The 23,934-nt window shown below is 44.6% G+C and overlaps 1 protein-coding gene across 3 annotated transcripts in view; it reads left to right on the top strand.

Moving 5' to 3' along the window:
* Rcan2 (regulator of calcineurin 2) overlaps positions 1 to 23,934 on the top strand; it is a 235,339-nt gene that overhangs the window by 191,575 nt on the left and 19,830 nt on the right. For all 3 annotated transcript variants that reach the window (XM_057751776.1, XM_057751777.1, XM_057751778.1), the window contains one exon: positions 21,730 to 21,903. In XM_057751776.1, the coding sequence (XP_057607759.1) occupies positions 21,730 to 21,903 (174 nt within the window). The remainder of the gene's footprint in view (positions 1 to 21,729; positions 21,904 to 23,934) is intronic.

Raw genomic sequence — 23,934 nt, 5'->3', positions numbered from 1 at the left:
TAGAATTCTTCTTAACTAGACATTTTAAACATCTTTTCTTTGGCCTCACAAAACATACCCCCAAATATTTTAATACCACAGCTTTTTAACTGAGAAGCAAAAAATTGGCCCCATTTGTTTCCTGCTTCTGCAAGCAAGGAACTGGATGGCCCACGTTTAGTTGCCTGGACAAGGGCTTAGTGAAAGATTCCATCAGCAAAGCATCCCCCTAAAATTATAATCAATATTCAAAAAGAAGTTCCCCAGCAAATGTTTTCCTGTTATCAAAGGTTTACAGGCTGGGCTCCTCCTCGCCTGGATGAAGTCCCATGTCGCTCACAGGCCAGGAAGGTAAAGTTCTGTCAATCACAGGCCAGGAAGACAGCTAACATGCTGCTGGAAAGGGAACGATAAAATTGTCGCCGTGCACGTGTTTCTGGCTGCGTGGAGTGGAGGAAACCCCACAATGTGCCTCATTCTGCTCTAACTCATCAGCATCTAACACAGACAGCTTTCACAGAGCTCACTGTAGGCAGACGCTGCCCAGAGCCCAGTGCCAAAAAGGCACGCATCATGATTGTATTTGTCATTACTTCTGCAGAATTCCCATAGCTCTTTAAAGTGGTAATGGACATGACTAGCCTGTTAGTGACCTTTGCCTGCACCACAACGCATGCAATCATTCAGCTAACTCAGTGTCGGTCCCTGCCTCTTTGGGACTCTAGAATCCTGCAGTGGTCCTGAGTATTGATGATCACCCTTGGCATCTCCTCCTGTATGCACAGTCAAGCATTTGTGAAGTGCTTCATGAGCTTTCTCCTCGTGAACAAGTTGGGTAATCAATTATCTAAAGGTTAATGTAAAGATTGACCCCAACAGAGGAGTTAGCACGTGGCTCTTTAACACTTCCTTATCTGAAAAGTGACAGCCACCCTTTGCCTACATACCTGGGAGGGTTGAGAACATCAGTGCAAGGGTCAACACAGCAGATAGATGTCTTCCATGTGAGCAGTGCATGAACCCTGAAGTCCTGTCTAACACCCTGATGCTAAGATGCCATCTCCATCATGAGTGGAAAGAAGGACTCAAGCCATGACCGCTGTGAAGTGGCACCCTCTACACATGGCACAGCTGTTGCACGCATGAATGATGGGTGCACAAATAAGATGAAACTAGTCAAAATTTCCACATAGATGAGGGAGGTGCTTTCTAGGCCCCATCCCTTATAGAGGAGCTAGCAGTAGTTGGTACCTTCTGAGGGAGAGAAAGACCATTCTTCTTTGGGGACATGGTGGCCTGGCAGTTTCTTATGCCTCTGTTGACTGTCCCACATGTCCCACATGTAGGTGCATCACTAACTGTACTTAGTAGACGGTCAAAGAAGAAACCAACATGAATTTGGGAGGAGAGAGTATTGGGGGTAATATGGTGAGAAGGGGGAAAGGAGGAGACTAGATATGACCATATTTCATTGTATACATATATGAAACTCTCAAAGAATAAAACATCAAAAACCTGTATCTGTGGATGAAACATCAGAAAAACGGAGAATCCAATATTCTTATCTTTATGAAAAGAAAAACACAAATGTCTAAATGTCTACTGGCCTCATTGCCTCCCTGTCCAAAGCAGCAGCCTAAGATCAGAGGGCTGTTGAGAAAACAGTATGAGCATAAGCTGCCTACAGCCAACATTTGGAACAGCAGCTCCCCCTCACCCCATCCCCCAAATAACTAGGAACCCAGCCATGGTTGCCATTCCTTGAGAAAATGCGATAAAAACCTGTATAACCAGGGCTCTTTTCTGCTTCCTCTTCTCTCTCCTAGCTGTCTTAGGTCCCATCCAGTTACATCCTAGCAACCCAATGCCTATGCTACTGTGTACATGGAACAGTGGGCCGCTTCCTGCCACCCAGCTCCCGGCCACCTGGCTAGCTTATGCCCCGAAATAACAACACACAAACTGTATTCATATAAACACTACCTGGCCCATTAGCTCTAGCCTCTTACTGGCTAACCCTCATATCTTGCTTTAACCCATATCTAGTAATCTGTGTAGCACCACGAGGTGGTGACTTACCAGGAAGATTCTAGCCTATGTCCATCTTGGGTCGGAGATTCATCGCGTCTGTCCTGGAGAGGGGAGGCATAGCATCTGCCCTACTTCCCTTCTTCCCAGCATTCTGTTCTGTTTACTACACCCACCTATGTTCTGACCTATCAAATAGGCCAAGGCAGTTTCTTTATTAACCAATGAGAGTAACACATAGACAGATCATCATTTCCTCCATCACTACTGAATTACTATGTGCACCCTAATGCTTGATGAGGCCACCAGCAACCAGCTGAACACCTCTGTTACAGAGAAAGGGGCCCAATTATTATCAAAATTAGGTATTAGCAAGCCTGGGTATTAAAGAAGAAATGGGTTTTGTATACAATGTTCTTTCAAAAGCTGTTTAATTTTTATCTCTTTAAAGTACATTGCTAAAGAATTCCTTGGTTTGTCGGTTTTGTTTTCTAGTGCCTTGTGATTTTACATATTTTTTGCAGCTTGAACTACAAAATAATGCCAATATTCAATGGTTTCTGACCTTTGTGAAACGCAATTTCATGCATTTCAACCCCATGTATGCGGCGAACTCCCTGACCAGCAGGAAAAGACGACCACCAGACGAGGATTCTTTCCAAATCACGCTTTATTGGAGCCTCTTGGTTGAAGGGAGAGTGGAAGCGAGGGGGCCCCGAGCGCCAAACGGTGGCTGCTTATATAGGGGGTAAGGGAATGAGTCGTGCCTGGATTGGCCGATGCGCGCCTGCCAATGCTCCTGGCCACGGGATTGGCCCTAAGCACATCATCGTCACTGCACATACAAGAGGCACGGTTCCACTGCATTGCCTAATATGGAGCTGTCCAGCAAGCGAGGCCAGGGCCAAGCGCCATCTTGTAATGGCAGCCACTCAATCGGCTCCCAGCACATGTAATCTCCACAAAAAGTCCCTGGTGTACTTCCGGCTTAAAATAGTAAACTTAATATTTGTGTCTTAGTTGCTGTTCTATTTCTGTGAAGAGACACTATGACCAGGGCAACTCTTATGAAAGAAAGCACTTAATTGGGGGCTTGCTTACAGTTTCAGAGGCTTAGTCCATTATCATCATAGTGGGGAGCATGGCACAGGAGCAGTAGCTCAGATCTACCTCCTGACCATCAGGCAAAGAAGGAGAGAGAACCAGGCTTTTGAAACCTTAAAATCCATCCCCAGTGACACTCTTCCTCCAACAAGGCAACACTTCCTCCAACAAGGCTACACCTCCCAATTCTTTTCAAATAGTGCAGTTCCCTGATAACAAAGCATTCAAATATGTGAGCCTATGGGGCCCATTTTGTTTTTGTTTTTGTTTTTTGAGACAGAGTTTCTCCTTGTAACAATTTTGGCTGTTCTGGAACTCACTCTGTAGACCAGGGTGACCTCGAACTCAAAGAGATCTGTCTGTCTCTGCCTCCCAAGTGCTGAGATTAAAGGCATGTACCACCACTTCCCCATGGGGGCCATTCTTATCCAAATAACCACAATTTGATTTGTCAGTAATGAAGTCTGTCTAAATGAAGCATGCGCACATGCCCCCCCCACAAGCACACACACACACACACACTTTGTTTAAAGAAAAGCCATATATGTGCATTATTTTAGATTTAGTGGGCCACATGTCGTGACTCTGCATTGTTCTCCAATGTTTCAATATGTAACAATGCAGAAAATCAGAATTAATTGTGGTTTGCTAATATGCTTTCCATGAAATGGGAATGGAGGGGGGAAAACCCACATATTCCTACATAAACTGTATTTCTACTTCTGAACTCCAAAAGATGGGATATCTGTGATCTCCATGGACAAAATCTGGTGATATTCATGCTTCTATTGGGTCATGGAAGAGGGCATGGTATAAGACAGTTGTCTAGAAAACGTCAGATTCTGAGGAGAGAATGGGAGCCATCATTAGTGTGCTTGCCTTGCCTCATCCATGCAAGGTCCCGGGTGCCACCACCAAGAGCACGGTTATACAGATTGGCACCTTTGCACACATAGGTTCTGTAATAAGGCAAAGTGGTTCTTCTTAACTGTTATCCTTTTGTTTGTGTGTGTGATGTATGTGGCAGGTATGCAAATGTCATAGCACACATGGCGGTCAGAGGCAAGCCCTGTGGGGTTCTTTTCATCTACTTTTATTGGGGTTCTGGGGTTTGAACTGGGTTTGACTGGCTTATATTGCAGTGGTGTTATACACTGAGTCATTTCACTGGCCCCAAACTAAAGCATTTAGGAAACCAGGTTCTCTTACCAACTATTCTTGTGTGATGGTGAAATTCATCCATATTTGGCAATTCAAGGGCTCAAGATGCTCACTACCTGATCCCTTTGGGAGTGGCTATAATTCAAAAATGCCTGCCTTCCCCGCACAGAGCAGAAAGTTTTTTCCAAGGAAGAAGGGGATAAGGAGACAGGTGAGGTACTGCGAACCTTGGAAGACTGTCCTACAAGGGGCCCATGCGTGAACCAGGAGGATTTGTGGGAAGAAGCCTAAAGGGGACATTTAATAGAAAGACTCAGATGAGTTGGAACCTGGAAGGACAGATTTTTGGTGCTAATCAGACCAAGGCTGATGTCTTCAACAGAAATAGAAAGGACTTCGGGCACTGTGAACTGAGACAGATGTGACTCTTCAATAGACAAGTGGCAGGCGCACCCTGTGAAGTGAATGGAATCGTGCTTCTGCAATAGAAAATCCAGATCCCCACCGGTGAGGACATTTGATGGGAAGGCGGGACTGCTGGCCTAGCATTCAGAAAGCCCTGGGTACTTGAGGCCAAACATGGGTCCTCGGTAAGAATAGTACATGCTCTCAACCACTGAGCCACCTCCCGGATCCAGGGCTTTTGATTTTCATCATGGCTGTGATGATTGAATTTTGTTCTATGTATGTATCAAATCCTACCCAAGGTCTAGTGTCATTTCTGCCCTTGCCCTTGTAGCTGCTCTGGTCTGTGCTTTATACCATTTAACTTTCAGGTAAGGGTTTGGAACAGGTCATTGCCATATCCTGTCTCAGCAGATGAAGTCTGAGCAAGGCTGAAGGATAACTCATAAAACCTTCATCTGGCGATGGATGAAGATATACAGAGACCCACATTGGAGCACTGGACTGAGCTCCCAAGGTCCAAATGAGGAGCAGAAGGAGAGAGAACATGAGCAAGGAAGTCAGGACTGCGAGGGGTGCGCCCACCCACTGTGACAGTGGGACTGATCTCATGGGAGCTCACCAAGGCCAGCTGGACTGGGACTGATGGAGCATGTGCTCAAACCGGACTCTCTGAATGTGGCTGACAAGGAGGGCTGACTGAGAAGCCAAGGACAATGGCACTGGGTTTTGATTCTATTGCATGTACTGGCTTTGTGGGAGCCTAGTCTGTCTGGATGCTCACCTTCCTAGACCTGGATGGAGGCGGGAGGACCTTGGACTTCCCACAGGGCGGGGATCCTTGACTGCTCTTTGGACTGGAAAAGGGGGAGGGGAAGTGGGGGGAGGGGGAGGGAAATGGGAGGAGGGGAGGAGGTGAAAATTTTTAATAATGATAATAAAATAAAAAAGAAAAGAAAAAGCGAGTGAGATTTGGAAAGCCGATGTTTATTTTCATGTCATGGAACCCGGGTGGAGGGGGGTATGTTGTTCTTAGGACTGTCTGCCTAGCCTCAGAATAACACAGAACAAACAGAATTGCCCTAGGTTTACCTGAAGGCAGGCTGGGCATGGCTCATCAGCTCAGACAAGATCTTATGACATTTAGTGTGTTGGACATGGGATTTCCTAACACAGTGTCCCACCTATCCAATGGGCTGCCCATAAGAGTGACAGTGAAGTATAAGTGATGGTTTCCAGAATGGAGATATCCACTGGAGTAACTAAGCACAACTCCAAAGGTACTCATTACGGCCGAGATGGGGAGCACAGACACCCAAGGACCGTCCTCAGAAGTACCAGCAGCATAACTGTAAATTAATTCATTAGTGTGTGTGTGTTAACTCTTACAAGTCTCAAATGTTCCACTCTGGGGTCGTTCACCCTTAGACTTACAGAATACCAATTATCTGTGGATCTGTGGGAACGAAAGTGCTGAGTTAATTAGTAAATGCAAGGACTTGGGACCTGAGATGATACTCATCCGACAGCATTTGAAGGTATAGAGAAGATGCTGGTGCTGGTGCTGCTGGTGCTGGTGCTGCTGGTGCTGGTGCTGCTGGTGTTGATGTCAGTGCTGCTGGTGCTGTTGATGCTGGTGTTGGTGCTGCTGATGCTAGTGCTGCCAGTACTGGTGCTGCTGGTGCTGGTGGTGCTGGTGCCGCTGGTGCTGGTGCTGCTGGTGCTGGTGTCAGTGCTGCTGGTGCTATTGATGCTGGTGTTGATGCTGTTGCTGGTGCTGGTGCTAGTGCTGCCAGTACTGGTGCTGCTGGTGTCGGTGCTGGTGCTGATGTTGGCACTACTGGTGCTGGTACTGCTGGTGCTGCCTCTTGTCCACAGTCTGGACTATAAGGATGCACACCTTTCTTTTTTAATTAAAACAGTGATTTCCCTGTAAGTATTTTGTGCAGTATGTGTAGGTACACATGTGGGGGAGGGTCTAGGGATGCAGGCCATCAGTCACTACCCATTTTGTTTTTGAAATAGGGTCTTTTACTAGGACCTGGAGCTCATCAATTAGGATTGACTGGCTGGTCACTAAGCCCCAGTCTCCACCTCCCTAGCACTGGAATTACAAGAGGACCCTAAATACCTGACGTCTTTAGGGAGGTTCTAAGTGTTGAGCACAGGACCTCATGCTCACATTCCAAGAACTGAGCTCTCCCCAGCCCCACTGTGTGAAGCTGTTGAGTGGGGCTTGTCCTCAGGGAGGTCCAGGAGGTGTTAGTAGTCCCTGCTGTTTCTGAAAAGTGAAGATACCCAAAGCCTTGGGAAGTAGCCAAGAGACGTGCTAAACCCCCAGAGTCTGTAGCAGAAAATGTAACCAGTATCCTTTGTGTTAGCTCACCTAAGAACTTCAGCCACCATTAAAACAGTCTATCACGTGGTAGCCTTGCAATAAGCAGCCTTTGGTAGAGAGGCTGGGGCATCCTAAGCTTGGCAGAAGAGATTTGCACATCTGTACAGCTAGGTTGCTCCAGGAACCCAAAGGACAGAGTTCAGGGATCGCTGGCTCAGAGGATCAGTCAGTTAGGGACCAAAGAGCCATTTTTGCCGAGACATTCCTAAGGTCACAGCATGAGGAATAGCAAGCCCCAGCTTCAGTGCCCTGGCTCGAACAATGTGTTACAGAATAATTCTAATTATAGTGGTCACTAACTATGAGTTACCAGTTTCTCCAGCTTCCCTGGCTCACTCCACACTTTCATTTATGCCACACAAAGAGAGATAATTCTCTGTGGAATTCGTAGTCAAACCATCTTACTCAGCCGGCAAGGGTCTGAGACCTAAACCAAGTGTATGGGAAAGCCACTGACCACATATGTGTATCCCATGCTCACTGAGGAAGAAATGCAACTTCGTCAGTACATTACGGTGTTCGGTGGCTTCTAAGCTGCACTGCCCACATAAAACTCTCACATTTTACAGTATTTATATATTTATGTGAATTTTGTCATTTAATGATGTGTTTAGGACCCTTAAATGCTGCCGGTAGGAGTGTAAACAAACTAGTATAAACTAGCCCAAATCCTATGGAAATTTATATAGGGATTCTCAAGAAACAAACATTCCATCTGCCCTGGGAGCCAGCTATATCCCTCCTGGGTATTTACCTACAGCACACCAACTCAGCAACTCTCTTCACTTTAGCAGATGCAGCTTTTTTCGGATTTCCTGTCATTTCTCCCAGGATTACACCAGAGGTTTTCATGAGAGAAGTACACCAGCCAAATTGTCTGAAGGCCGAGGCTGTGTCTATCTTTTCGGATGGGATGCAGAAGTGACATCTGTATTACTTCCCATTTCCCTCTGCCATAGTGAGCTAGCCTGGACGTTCAGACAAGAAGGCTAGGAGCCAGATTCTCTGTGATGAATTTCCAGCCTGAGGCTAAGGCTGGCCCCCTTAGACAGAATATTTATTTTACCCCTACCCATTTCCCCCTGTTTCTTTAACTGTCTCAGAGAGTTACTGTAAGAAGAAATGAGTATTTATAGAAGAAATGGAGCAGACAGTACCATACTGAAGCCTGGGATGCATATATACTCTGTCTTGTATATTTGCAAGTGCAAATTCAGTCTGTAGAAAATAGGAGTTCAAAATTATGCTCGGTGTTAGCTGTGGCCATAGCTTGGTTCTTGTAAATCTGGTTCAGCCTTCACTGGTGTTGACTGTTAGGTTTCAGTTCAGAAAGACTTTCGTTGAGGTATCTTGTATCCTGAATTTGGGGGAAGGGGAATTGAGGCACTCGTTTTAATTCTGAAGATCAAGAAAGTTGAACATGAGAAATATGCATACAGTTTTATCATTCAAGCCCCTCCTGTTTTATGTCGTTCGATCAGAAAGAGTGACATAGAAAGTGGGGGATGGGAGGAGGGAAATGGCTGATGGGAAAACACAAGAAGCAGAGAAACTGCACTTTTAGATTTAACGGTTGAGTCATAAAAGCTGCTCTCATCTCTGCCTCTTTAAAGAACACAAACGCCATTTCGATTTCATGGGAAGAAATAACGAAAAGGATTCTACACTGCCTTTGCAACCTCACTTTGATCGTATGCCAGGTAGGAAATGAACGGATTAAACTTCAAACTGCCTGTCTTCAGAAGGACGTGATATGAAACTTTCTTAGATTTTAACCTTTTAATTTGATGTGGCACTTCCTAAACATGTGTTCATCAATTATTGACAGACCAGCAGGAAAGCAGGCCTCACCTCCACTTTGAGGATCTGGAAGACCTCCTTTATGGAATTCCATTTCTTCTCTTTTCTTAAGTGTGTGTGTGTGTGTGTGTGTGTGTATGTGTGCATGTGTGTGTGTGTGTGTTCATTCATGAAGTTGCCTGCAGATCCCCTAGACCTAAAGTTACAGGTGGTCATGAGTAGCCCAATATGGTTTCTGGGCACGGAACCCAGGTCCTCTGCAAGAACAGCAAGCTAAACTTTCTTAGCCACTGAACCACAAGTCCAGCCCCTCACTTCCCATCTTCTAACTGCATCCCAGTGTGGCGTTCCTGAGAGATGTATGTCCCCAAATGAGACTGGGAGCATCAGCAGGCCCCTGACCTGTAGTTTAGAAAGCAAATAAAGTGTATTTCCAGAAGCATCCTGCTATGAAAGTGATGTAAGACTCAAGCAGCTGATGGCTGGCAGCAGATGTTCAGCTCCCGTTCAGTTTCTATCTCCTTCAATTCTATACCTGCTCAATAATGGTGCAGTTGTGTAACAAGGCACTGCCGGGGGGAGTGAGGCTTAGAACCCCCAGAGATGAAGAGCAGGAAAGGGCTATCAGAACAGTGGGAAGCATAAAACCTGTACTTTATTTTTAGATTTAATGACTGTGTCATTTTTAAAATGCTTGTATATGCATTGGAAAATATCAGTTAGAAAACATTTTTAAAGAGATGATCAGGTTAATAAGAATATATGTCTTTTGGTCATGTTGCTTTCCTGCCAGAGTTACAATCTCATTTGCATGCATCAGATTAAACACATATTTTATATACCATTTATTCCCTTACTATTTCTTAACATTGTCTTAACACATAATGAAAGTCTGACAAGACTTTCTGGGGTTTTGAAAGGCTCTAAGGAAGTGGAAATTAAACGTGGCGAAAGGAAGGGAATGAGGTTAAGAATACATCAGAGTCAATCATGCCTTCCCTTTTACATCTTTGTATGCGACAATCTTAATCCATTTGCTTAGCTCATGTGGATTGATTTGACTAATGAAAAGAACAAATACCCCAGAATGTGGCATGCGGGTCTTCCAACATTAACTCTGCCGTTTCGCTCCCAAGTGAGCTCTCTTCGGAGTCCACACATCTTGTGTGGCTTGCAGTCGATACTAAGGAAAGAGCAAAACACGGATGGACAGCGACACCGTTCCTGCTCTCGAAGTCCAAGATAACGGGAAGGCTTTGCCCTTGTTCATTAAACGCTAGCAAAAAACCCAGTGGGAGGAAGTTCACACTGGAGTGGGACTGGGGAAAGGCTCCCTTCCTGATTGCGCAGAGGGCTATTGCCCGAAGCTAGAGAGCAAGCGGAGGGAAGTGGCTGCTTTTTTAAAGGGAGAGAGACCACGCCCCAATGGGCTGGTATCTCAGCGGCTATTGGCTGAAGGAGCGGAAGGAGCTCCCACAACACTCGCGCATCAAAGCTTGTTGGGTTTAGACAAATTCCGAGTTTCCTGAAACAGAGTGGTGTGGCTGCAGAAGAGTGAAGAGGGTATAAAGAAGGCCGAAAGACAGAACAGCCTTCCTTTGGAAACTTAAAGCAGAGTTTGACTAGAATATAGCGAACAGGATGAGATGGGGTGGGGTGTGATATTAGCGGGCTGTGTGATAGCCATCTTATGAATGGCCTTGAATGCTCAGCCAAGCTTCATTCTGAAAACTATGGGGGCTCGCCAGGGGATTTTTATGAAGGAAGGGACATGATTGGGATTTCTTTCTGAAGGTCCTCTCTAGCTGCGATCTTTCCAGCCTGCTTTTAAAGTGTCCAAAAGGAAAGCATGCCTGGAACAGTCTCAGGGGTGGCTGCAGTGAGCTCAGAAATCGGCGGCAAGATGAAGGCAGCAGCGGATGATGGTTGAAGAAGGGGCAATCCAGAGATCAGGGACTGCTGACTGCTGAATATAGAGTGAGGGACACGGGAAAGGCAAAGCTTCTGGTTTGAACAAGTGGGAGGATGGGGGATATTTGTAGAGATGGGTGAGTAGCAGTTTATAGTCCCAGCGAAACATGTGGCTTTAGGGCTGTTAAATTTAAGGTACTTATCTCACAGCATCTACCCAGGAAATAATGAAATACAGGGTGTCACCTTTGATGTCATCCCTGAGACATCATCCACTATACTGTCTGAGGCAGGGTTTGTACTGGCCCGGGACTTGCCAGGTAATGTAGCCTGGCTGGCAACTGAGCCCCAAGGCTCCTCCTGTCTCTGCCATCTCCACTGCAGTGTAACAAGTTCGCACCGCCATGACGTGTGTTTTGTAACATGGGTCTGGATTGAACTTGGGTCTTTGCCCAGCAAGCACTTTGCTGGCCCTTGTAAAGCTTTTTAGATAGGAAATGAATGTCTGTGGTTAAGCGCGGCCCTACATTTTAAATACATAACCACCAACAAAATCATGTTAGTGTATTTATAGTTAATTATTGTCTTATCTGAACATGAACAGAAGCAAGGATAGATATAGACAGAGACATAGGCAAAATATAACTGAATCTGGACATAGATTTATACAGACACAACTAATAGGCCAAACGTAAACAAAGAAATAAAACATTGTCTCCCTTCTAATACGAGATTAATAAGAACAGCTCACACACTTACACTGTGCTCAACACTTCAGATGTCTTAATTATATTGATCTACTTCATTCTCAGAACACCCATGAGAGGTGGATATTGTGATTGATCCATTTTATACATAAGAGAATGGAGACACCAGTGTGTTCAGGTAGATTAGCACCAGGATTTGAGCTAGGTTCTGTAGTTGTATATACTGTACTCATAACACACTTGTATAGTGCCTCTTGTTATCTGTACTTATACGTAAATCAATATTCAACTATAAAATTTAACTCCATCAGGGCTGGAGAGATGGCTCAGTGGTTAAGAGCATTGCCTGCTCTTCCAAAGGTCCTGAGTTCAATTCCCAGCAACCACATGGTGGCTCACAACCATCTGTAATGAGGTCTGGTGCCCTCTACTGGCCTGCAGACATCCACACAGACAGACTATTGTATACATAACAAATAAATAAAATTTTTATTTAAAAAAATAAAAAAAATTCAACTCCATCAATTACAGCACAGCGAGAGCCTCCATCTGATTTGATTGATGCTAACCTCAGATGATCTTGACAATAAAAAGATCAGAGGAGAAGACTAGATGCTCCAGTGAAGGGCAAAGCTGTCACTGGCCCCCAAGAACTGCCCTGAGGGAAGGCAAATATCAATATTGTAACCAGAATATGGCAGCTGAAAGAGAACCCTGGGCTAATTCCTTCAAATTAACATGTGACCGTGAACACAGGCCCAGGGTGCCAGTTCGCAGAGGTCTGCACTCACATCGGTTCTCAGAGGGTTTGTCTGGCCTACCCTCCTCCTCATTCTATGCAAGACGACCCCCCTGCTACCCCTATGGAATCAGGCATGCCTCTGGTCGGTAAGAGATGCCATGGATGTTCTAGTTAGCTTCCTATTGTTGTGATAAGGACCATGACCAATAGCAACTTGGAAAGAAAGGGTTTTTGCTTGGCTTCTTTATCCTGGGGCACAGTCCATCACCAAAGAAAGTCAGGGTGGGCACTCAAGGCAGAAACATGGAGGCAGGACTGAAGCAGGGACCATGGAGGAAAGCAGCTTACTCGCTTGCTCCCAACGCTTTTTTATACATCCCAGGGTCACCTACACAGAAGTAGCACTGCCCACAGTAGGCTGCGTCCTCTCTGATTGATCATTAATCAAGAAAATACCTCACAGACCTACCTACAACCTAGTCCTAATAAGGTTCCTTCTTCCCAAATGACTCCAGTTTGCATCAAGTTGACAAAAACTAACCAATCCACTCAGGGTGATCTAAAAACCCAAAGACACTCCCAAATAGATGATCACTTGGTACAACCAAGCGCCACACATCCTGGACACATGGGATGGGGCCAGTGTGCCCCACCAGAACAACTTGGATTGTGATGGGAGGATCTTACCCAGAGAGTAACCTGTGGAGTCCGAGCCAAAAAGGGTCCTAAGCCCGTGATGTCACCTGTATATTTCTATCTTTATTTGGTTATCTGACTCTTGACACTGCTGAGCAGTTGGCTGGGTTCCAAGCAAACCAGATCTAACAAGGGGGGATATCCTCAGCTGTCGAGACTGTGTTTCATTGGCTGAAACTATGTGGTTAATGGATACATCAGTAGTAAGACCGACTGGACTAGCTTCATGCTGGGAGATTCAAGGTTCTCTGCTCTCATTCTCGTGATTAAACCTCCTAGAGAATTGATCAAGATCAGCTAAAAGACCAATACAGTGATCATGAAAAGAAACATGTGTTTACATATCTTCATCCCTGGTTTTTAGAACAAGAGGCTAGAGTCCTTGAAGTAGCCAGGAGAAACGTGTCTTTTGGTGTGATAAGAAGAAAGATGAGGACCCTTGTTAGTCTCAGGTGAGAGCTGTCGAGGGAACCTGTGCTTAGAAGGTAGGAAAATTCCCTGAGAAAGAGTCACAATAAGGTAGAGTTTATCCCCAACAGTCAATGAAGTAGTGAACCATGTCTATATAAGAAGGCCTCCTTATGATCCCAAAAGGTCAGAGTTCAGGACGCTCCTTGTGGAAGGCCTGGGAGTGTGCTATGCCTAGAAGCTTGGACGCTGTGTGTGTCTTCTCATGCATTTTCTCCCCGTGTTCTCCACCAGGTGACTGTTGCTAAGTTGGATCCTTTATAATAAATGGATAAGTGTAAGTTTGATGGAGGATGAATAGAAGCTTCTGGAAACTGACTGTCTTAAAGTATTGGGTCAGAAGCACATACCTTTTCTTGTGATTTGCATTCAAACTGGGCATAGTCTCTCAGAGCCGAGTCCCTCAAGGGACACTGTCTCCAGGTAGATGATATTGTAAATTGTACAGTGCCCAATGGTGTCCAGATAGTTGGGGAATCGCTTCATGGGAAGGGCCCACGCCTTAGTGACCAGAGTGGAGCACCTGTGAGTAGGAAAGAGCACGTGGGTTTCCCTGTACTCCACAATCATGGCCAATGGAACCTCATTTAGCTGAACTGAAAACCTGGACTGTAGGCCCCTGTGAGCGACTCCACACCACACGCCATACTTCTGGAAAGAAATGAAGCTTCTTCCTTAGGGCCTCTCCATTACACAGGCCTCTATTCTCCAGAAGTCCCCACGATGGGGTCACAGAGTTTCATATTTTCCCAAGAGTTGTGGCAGTTGTTAAGTTTTTTGTTCTGATTCATTTAAAATTTCTTACTTTAATACCAAGCTTTATATTATTTTGATTCATGAGGCATTCCCCACATTGTAAATATTTGAACTCATCTTTGCTCAAAAGACCACTATCCCTTCTATAAATTATTTTAACTTGGGCTGTTTGGGGAAATCTGTTGGGATCCTTGGTTTTGTTTAACTTTTGTTTCTGGTTTTTCTGTTTGTTTATTTGTTTCTGGTTTTAAACACGTGACAGTTCAGTGGAATAAAGGAAATGGAGATGTTATGAATAAAGCAACCTACAGGCACAGCCTCACTTGGCAATGCTATGTAACCATATTGGGGATAGCAGACCAAAATGCACACCGGCCGTACAAAGTTCTGTGTTGAGAGAAGCTCATAGAGACCATGTGGCATTAGGATGCTGAGGCTCCTTTGGGGGACTGGGATCTTGGTTTATCATTTTTTCCTGCATCTTTATGAGAGGGAATTATGAACTCTATCCAGGGACCCACCTTTTCTTAAAGCAGACCTGCAGCAAGAGGTCTGCCCATTGCTTTCCTCAGTGCAGAAAAAGGTATGACTTTCTTGTAGAGATCATATAGAATGATGTGTGTTGTTGACATGAGCACACCCCAGTGCCTCAGTTCCATGGAAATGGCAGAGCCTTCTCCAAGTAAGGCTCAAAGGAATGGCAAAGCCTTCCTCTGGTCCACGTTTGAGTACTGATGAATGGTTGACCTTTAGCTAAGACCAGTGTTACAGAAACCATCCTATGGACCACAGCTCCCTCCTCGGGGATGTTATAGCCTGAAACTGCTCCCTTACAAAGACATGCCAGGAAAACTAGCTAATGTCTTTACTGTGCAATGCTGTGCATGATAAACACATTGAGTTTCTTAGTTGTATATGAAACCTTCCATCACAGTCACAGAACCCACCCAGTGCCAGCTTTTCTGTGTCTGTATCTGTCATCTCTTCAATGCCTCTCATTTCTTTATCCCTATGTCAACACAGTCAGGTTTCCAGGACTAAGCTGTGCAGGAGATGGCAGCCCTCCTGTTCATGATGATCTTGCATTTAGGTAACACCAGGACCAGAGATGGAACAAGACATACATAAGTAATAAAATGGGCTGGACTAATCAGGATGGATTAAACCCAGACCTAGGAATCACCACATGCAGGCTAGCTATCCCCTCCACAGGTGCAGACTTGACAGTGGGACCTCTTGAGAGGCCGTCAAAGCCAGTATCACCCCAGCAGATGGGATTTTCCTTTGACTGGTCCCTGATAGCTGTGGAAAGGTAACAACTTGACAGTTTCTGGATTTCATCTCGCAGACGAAAATCTTGTAATTCTGAGATGTCCAGTTTCTTATTAAAATAATTTAAGCCTACGGGGATCCTAAGAGTGAAACACTGGAAACTATGTAAGGAATGTGCTCCACTGAACATCCCACACAGCTGTCTCACAGATACAGCACTGGTCCTTTACGGTGATGAGGAAAATCTGTTTTATCTTTGTCTCGGGAACTTCATGCCCCCGAAATATTATCAGCGCCATGTATGTGGCTGTGCTGGGCTTTGCACGCTGGCTGATTGTATAGCTATCTGGCTTACAGTGGCTTCCTTTGTTTAGGCAAAAACCTAAACCCCAGCCGTAATAACGCCACTACTCTCTCAAATGTTTTGAGGAGTTAGGGAGAGAACCGTCGGAAGTTAGGCTTGATGCCCTGTCTGCCCAACTTCAATTAAGGTCTGTGTAACTATTCTAGCTTTGTATATCATTCTCTAAATCCTCTTAGGTTCTCCAGCACCTGTCCAGCAGACGGTTCTCGGTCCCGCCTCAGTTTTACAGAGCACACTGGGAAAGGCTGTTGATTTAGAAAATAGTGTTTGCTTTATTTTGTTCAGAAACACATCATTCCCTGCTCTTCCATGTGGGGTAACAAGGATGTGTCTCACTCTGCACATCATGATGGTCCCCGTGTAAGGTGAGGACCCTGGACAGATCCGGGGGCCTAGTTTTAAGATCAGACTTTTCTTTTAATTTTTTATACTACAGTTTCCTCTCCCTCCTCTCCTCCCCTCTCCCACCTCCTCTATACCCCCCCCATCCACTCCTCAGAAAGGGTAAGGCCGCTTATAGGAGTTAACAAAGCCTGGCATACCAAGTTGAGACAGGATCAAGCTCCTCCCCACTGCATCAAGGCTGAGCGAGGCATTCCATCATAGGGAATGGGTTCCAAAGAGCCAACTGTATGCACCAGGGACAGGTCCTGGTTCCAATACCAGAGGCCCCACAAACAGATAAAGCTACACAACTGTCACCCTCATTCAGAGGTCAGTCCCATGCAGGCTCCCTAGCTACTGGGATCAGACCCATCTTTGCCTCCCTTGTAGCTCTGTGAGCTATAATATGCCTGAGAGTTTCTTTACCCTGTATGTGTTTAAGAAGATGGCAGTTACTCTCTGGGCTAACTGCACAGTGGTCCTAACTCTGAGAAAATTCAGCTTCACCAATTAGAGCATCCTCTAGGTTCTAATTCATGCTTCTCCCCTCCCCCTTTTTCTTACTCATCTTCTATCTGCTCTTATTTTACGCCATCATGTGTTTATCAGATATGTTTGAACACTTTTAAATATGAGACACAAAGTGGCTGCAGATATGAAGTAAGAAACTTAAAGAAAATTTGCAGTCTGCAATGTTTGGGAAGGAGGTTCCCAGCCAAAACTCCAGCATGGATGGGAAATGGGTCATTAAGTCCAACTCCTAGCCAAGGAGATATTGACAGTTGATGATGGAGGAGGGAGAGTCCTTTTTTTTTTTTTTCAGGGATTCAGTCCCTGAGAGACTGCCCATGCTAGAGTGGGTGCCCCACATCACACACCTACAGGCAACACTAAGTAGCACTAATTACTAAGTGAACTCAGCACATTCCTTTCTAAATGAGCCCATGAGGGGCTGAAGAAATGGCTCAGCGGTTAAGAGTCCTGGCTGCTCTTGCAAAGGAACCAAGTTCAGTTCTCAGCACCCACATGGTACCTCACAACTGCTTGTAATTCCAGGGGCGACCTTACATCCTCTTCTAGCTTCCAGAGATAACAGGCTCATGCATCACACATCATGCTCATAAACATAAATACTCATACATGTAAAATATAAGGAAATCTTTTTAAATGGGCACATGAAGTCAGGAGGGACAAGTAGGGAGAAATGAGGGATACATTGGAAGGGAGGGAATTGGAAGGGAATTTGATCAAGAAGCTATATATGTATGAAATGTTTATACAAAATTAAAGAAAGAAAACGTACATTAAGATTTCTCAAGGAAAGAGCTAAGTACACAGGCTACACTTACCAAAACCAAATCCATCAAAAGATAGAAAAGTCACAATCCAGTGTTCCCCATGTAATGAACGGCACGTACTGTGTGAGTGGAAGAGGGGAGCATTTGGTGTAGAGGGGGACACCAGGGTGAGAGGAGGATGGGGTTGAGTGACAGCACCGCGGGAAGAAGGAAGAACACAGTACAACATTTATGCAAATGCTTTAATGAAGCCCATTACTTTGAATGCTACCTTTTAAAAAGGAAAAGTCTCCTAGGGCTGGAGGATAGTTCAGAACTTGCACAGCTTTTGCAGAGAACTCCAGTTTGGTTCCTAGTGCCCATTTCAGGTAGTTCACCAATTGTAACACCAGCTCCAGGTGATCCAGTGCCCTCTTCTGGCCTCTACTCACACCTGCACACACATACACACACACACACACAATTTTTTAATAGCTGTGGTGTGTGTGTTGCCAATGATAAACCACAAGCATTTTTTTATTTTTTATTTTTTTTTTTTCGAGACAAGGTTTCTCCGTAGTTTTTGGTTCCTGTCCTGGAACTAGCTCTTGTAGACCAGGCTGGCCTCGAACTCACAGAGATTTGCCTGCCTCTGCCTCCCAAGTGCTGGGATTAAAGGCGTGCGCCACCACCGCCCGGCAAACCACAAGCTTTAAAGCCAAAATTAATGTGGGAAAATTTTATCTGCTAGAATTTTTGTAATCAATATTATTGTCATTTTAAAATAGTGTGATTGCAGTGATCATTTTATAAAGTCATGTAATTTAGGGAAGCTATTTTACAAATTGCAGTGTCCACTATTATGAAGCCACATGGGGGTTAAAAATAAACTCTACTGAATGTACAAAATTAGATCAATGAGCCTTAATATAGTTAAAGCGCTGTTTGGTTGTAGCTTCAGCTTCTGAGCTGCAGTGACCTTTGGAAGTGACCACTTGTCAGGTGTTGACGTGTCATGAAGAAGAGCTACATTCCTGAGAGGCTAATCCCAAAATCCACATTTCCCCTTGCTTCTTCATATTCTCGAGCCACACCAGCTAGTGTGCTGGAAGTAGATGGAAGGGCAGAGGTGAGATGGTTTGCAACACGGAAAGCAATGACAATCTTCTGGCCATATCTTGTCATTTTTCTGAAAACAGAAATTTCCCGTAATGAGCAAATGTTAACACATAATGAACTTATTACCTTTGCTTGGAAATGCATTTGCAAGTAGATATTTTCAAACTTCTATTTTATTTCTTGTACAATAAATATTAAGAGAGGAAATCTACACTATGAAAACTCTTTAGACTCTTTAGTCTGAGCCGCTCGGCTTAGGCCCTGGAGAGGAGATGGGGAGGTGAAACCTCCCTACTGGGAAGATAAGTGACCCAGAGACTGTACTCAAGAATTTTGCTCTAGGCCGGGTGATGGTGGCGCACACCTTTAATCCCAGCACTCGGGAGGCAGAGGCAGGCAGATCTCTGTGAGTTCGAGACCAGCCTGGTCTACAGAGCTAGTTCCAGGACAGGCTCCAAAGCCACAGAGAAACCCAGTCTCGAAAAACCAAAAAAAAAAAAAAAAAAAAAAAAGAATTAAAGAATTTTGGTCTAAAGCACATGCTAGATGTAAAATGCATTTTTAAAATTTAACCCCTCTCATTCCTGAGGATTCATATAACTAATAAGTAATCAAAACACTGTGTTTTGGTCATCTCAGAGCAATCACACTGTGCAGTGTGTGCATGTGTGTGTATGTGTGTGTGTGTGTGTGTGTGCGTGCATGCACGTGTATGTACGCTAATTATCAGAATTCCTATCTAGAAAGACACAGGACTGGGAAAAAGAATCCCTTCATGAGCCTTTTGGAGTGGCCCAGTCTTTGGGGCTGGTCTATCCGAAGACTAGAAAGATGAGGGGGGTGGGAAACATTGTTCTGCCTATGGCAAGGAAAGATGATTGATTTGTTGTTGTCAGGGGAAGGAGAAAAAAAACAAAGCCAAAAAAAGAGGGAGAAATCGTCCATCGAATGTCTATAAGCATTAAGAAGCAAAACAAGCCCAAAGCTTTGAGTGGACAGTCTGAGTTACTGGAATGGGACAATACATTTGAAGGGAAGCCTAGCCAATCACCTTGTTGGTAGGGTGTGTTCCCCTTGGGCTAATATTTACTTATAAATCTTGCGAGTGTGTTTCCCACTTCCTCTTTGTTTTTCCTGTGCTTCGCGGGAACTCTGGCTTTGTAAGTTCCCCCTTTCTTACCCTTATTAAAGCTGAATATTTTATAATAAAGCTAGTCTGGTTAATTCTATAGACCGCTCGCCAACCTACATTGGCATACAAGAGAAAGCGTCATCAGACTTGGGAGTTTAGCATAGAAAGAGCCCTGCTGGTTTCAGCCTGGGATGTTACCTGGGCTTGGAAGGACCACAGGCAGGTACACGACAGGCTGAGATGAAATCTTATGGATGCCAGAGAGACAGGAAGCCCTTCCCTGGCAGCAGAAGTCTGGTCTAAAAAGCCACAGGGCTCATGGTCTCCAAACCCCATTTCATATCTTGATTCTCTTCCATGTGGTCACAGCTTCAGCCACAGGATCGTTTTGTAGCCATCCTTCCCTGGCTGATGCTAACACCTTTCTTCTGTCAGTCTTGTTTTGGGATTATTCATGTATTCACAGTAGCTCTGTGGCCAGGGTCCCAAGGACTTCCACTGGTCTTACCCTACTGAGTGAGCTGGGAACATCAAATTGTAAAATGATGTCAGTGAGGAGGGAAAGGGTAAATTCATAATCCATCGGGTTAAAATTCTATGAGCCTCAGGCTAATGAGAAGGCTCAGTAAATAAGGAACCTGCTGTGGATTCCTGAGCACCCAATTAAAAGTCAGGGATGGTGACATGCGACTATAACCCCCGTGCTTGGGGTAGGACAAGGATAAGTAGATCCCGGAGCTCATTGCCCAGCCAGCTGAGCTGAAGTAATGAGTCCTGGTTCACTGAGAGACTGTGCTTCAGAAACTGAGGTGGGGAGGGATGGAGAAAGATGCTGAGCATCAAACTCTGGCTGCCCCCTATGCGCAGCCCGCCGGACTATCTCCAGCACACTCACAACGTTCTATGAATCCCACAGAATCCGCTGCTCAGACAGTTCTTCTTTTCCTTGTTATGACAAAATACTGTTGACGGTTGGGATTTTAAAATCGGGATGTTTTTAATTATAGAAATGACTCTCTTAAAACCTGTTCCTCTCTTAGGAATGTACAGTGCTCAATTTACACTGATTTTCTAGTGGCAAGTTCCTTTTTAAGGCTAGGAAGAACTCCAAAGATGGTGTTAATTTTATACACAAATGTTTATTTCTTTGATTTTTCTTTTTTTCTTTTTATTTTTTGACCCCTATCTGTAGGCGAAGGCCACTCATTTGTTACCTGGTCGCTCAGACCACAGAAACTATATTATTTGCAATACTGCTTCACCAATAGCTTAAGTATCTTTCTAGCTGGCTCTTATATCTTAAATTAACCCATTTTTATTAATCTGTGTATCGCCGGCAAGATTCCAGCACATCTGTCTCCTGCAGTAGGTACATGGTTTCTCACTGACTCTGCCTACTCTCTCCTCCTCTATCTGCTTGGAATTCCCGCCTTGTCCTATTCTGCACTGCAATAGGCCCAAAGCAGCTTCTTTATTAACCAATGACATTCACAGCATACAGAGGGGAATCCGGCGCCATTTCTCTTCTGGGTGATCTTTGTCTGTGTTGACCCCTCATGTTAAATTTTTACATCGGAACAAAATGACCCCCATCTCTGTACCTTTCTAACACCTAGGGAGAGACCAAGCCTTGCACCAAATGAACATGCTAGGGGTTGCTTTTCAGTTGAATTAAAATTGTGTATTGAATCAAACTTTTCAGATTGCTGTTTTGTATTACGGCATCTTGGCTATGCTGCAGGGATAAAAAGCCAAACCTTAGTGGTTTAATGAAATAAAGGTTGGCTGGTTTGTTATTTTTTTTCTATGCCACAACAAAGTTGACTACAAAGTGGAACGGGTGTATGGAGAACACCGCTTCTCTTTCTCACAGCTACCCAGACTAAGGAAACTGCTGTGTGGCCACTGTGCCTTCTGTTTTAAGTTTCTGTTCTCAACAGCCCACCAAGGTGACCTGCTCTTGTCTCTAGACATGATCCAAGACCCACGACCAATAGATTTCTTTCTATGTTTGTTTTTTAATCAGGAAAAATTTGAGGGACTATTCCGGACCTATGATGAGTGTGTCACGTTCCAGCTGTTTAAGAGCTTCCGACGCGTCCGAATAAATTTCAGTCACCCCAAATCTGCAGCCCGTGCTCGGATAGAGCTTCATGAGACCCAGTTCCGAGGGAAGAAACTAAAACTCTACTTCGCACAGGTAACTTTTCACCCCGCTTTTTTTGGCCCAGTGGTGCAGATCACTTGTTGCCTTACAGAAGAAACAGGTTTGCTTCTCAGCTCCCACATGGTGGCCCACAAACATCGGGTGCTGTCTTCCAACCCCTTACAGTACCAGGAGTGCATGTAGTGCATATACATACAGACATGTGGGCAAAACATTCATGCTCATAAAATAAATTTCTTAAATCATTGTTAATTTAAAAATCATAAGTTAAAATGTAAATGGGGACCTGGAGAGATAGTTCAACAATTAAGAATACTGGCTGCTCTTCCAGAGGACCAGGGTCCAATTCCTAGCGCTGTCTGAAACCCCAGTTACTGGGGATCCAGTCCTTCTTCTGGCCATAGGCATTGCACATGCGTGAATTGGTTTGTTGTTATAATTAGTACACTAACATAGAAATTCAGTGGTTATGTAAGACCTGAACAAGATAAACCAGTCGACATTCTAGCTTGGAGAGAAAGGGGGGACCATGAAGTGGGAGATCCCCACCTCCAGCTGAGAGGGTTTAGATAGTTGATGGGTGCTATGGGAGGAAGAGGCAGTTTTTTTGTGGGTGTGAACTCTGGTAGGTGGACCATGTTCCGGTGGATGGTCCCATGCCCATGGGCAGCACAAATTAGACTCAGGGAACATGAAAACATAAAGGACACGAGGTTGGGAGGAGAGAGGAGTAGCAGTTTATATGATCAAATACATTTATACATGTATGAAATTCTCAAACAGCTTTTTAAAAAGAAAAGAAATAGGCACAGATCCTGAGTCATAGATAGAGAGAATCTGTGTCTGGGGACAGGGCTCTAAGAACGACCAAGCTGAGCTTTAGCCAGGACAAGTCACAAAAGCTCACTGGGACTCAGAGTTCCCATCTGTAAGATGGGCTGATGACATCACCAACTCATACAGCTTCCATGATGATGACATGGAAGACTGCAGTGGTACCAGGGTTCAGGTAAAGACACAGTACCAGCTAGGAGCTGCAATAGAAGCGATCTCATCACAGGGTCTCCTAACCTTCCTAAAAAGGGTTATGATTAAAATTTAAATGATAGGTTTAATAGTCTGCTAAAACTATCTAATGATTCAGATTCATAACAAAGAGTTATAAATCTATGAAAATTAATTTTATGCTTTGCAAAAGCAAACGCTCACTGTTCTAAAGAGGGATGGGTAGTTCTTGGGGATGTTCATGAGGTTCACAGCCCTAGACAGTCAGTATCTATTATCTCTACCAAGGCCTCATCCACCACTAGGCAACAGTGACCTTGCAAATGATCTGTGAGTGTGGTTCCAACTCTGGACTGCACAAATATGTCACAGTGGAAAGATCCCAGGCATCAGAAAAGACTCCTGATAAAACCCTACATCTCTCGCAAATCCATGTAGCTAGGACAAATATCAATCATCCTTTATTAAAACCTGCATGAGAATCAGTTGTGATGGTGTGTGCTTGTAATCCCAGCATGCTAGAGCCTGAGGCAGGGAGGCTTTGCATTCAAGGCCAGCTTGAGCTATATAGGGAGATCCTATCTCAAAGCCAAAACTCTGTGTGCATGTAAGTATATGTATATATGTGTATATGCAGTATAGGATGGATAGATTAGGTTCCATTAAAAGATAATATTGAGCTACCATGTGACTCCGCAATACTCCTCTAGGTACTAAAAATAGGGAATTCAAACAAATACGTAGGCAGCAATATTCACAGCAACACTGTTCACAGTAAGTCAAAAGTGAGAGCAACCTAAGATTATTCAACAAATAAAGGGATAAAGAGACTGTGGTATGTTTGTACAAAGGAATATTATTCAGTATTAAAAGAAATATTGAGACCAGGCATTGGTGGTACACACCTTTGATCCCAGGACTCGGGAGGCAGAGACAGGCGGATCTCTGTGAGTTTGAGGTCAACTTGGTCTACAGAGAGGGTTACAGGACAGGCTCCAAAGCTACATCGAGAAACCCTGTCTCAAAACACACACACACACACACATACACTGAGAGAGG

Source organism: Chionomys nivalis, chromosome 19, assembly GCF_950005125.1.
Source record: "Chionomys nivalis chromosome 19, mChiNiv1.1, whole genome shotgun sequence".
Classification (NCBI taxonomy): Eukaryota; Metazoa; Chordata; class Mammalia; order Rodentia; family Cricetidae; genus Chionomys; species Chionomys nivalis.
Note: the sequence above shows the minus strand (reverse complement) of the source record. Positions and strands in the feature narration are given on the sequence as shown.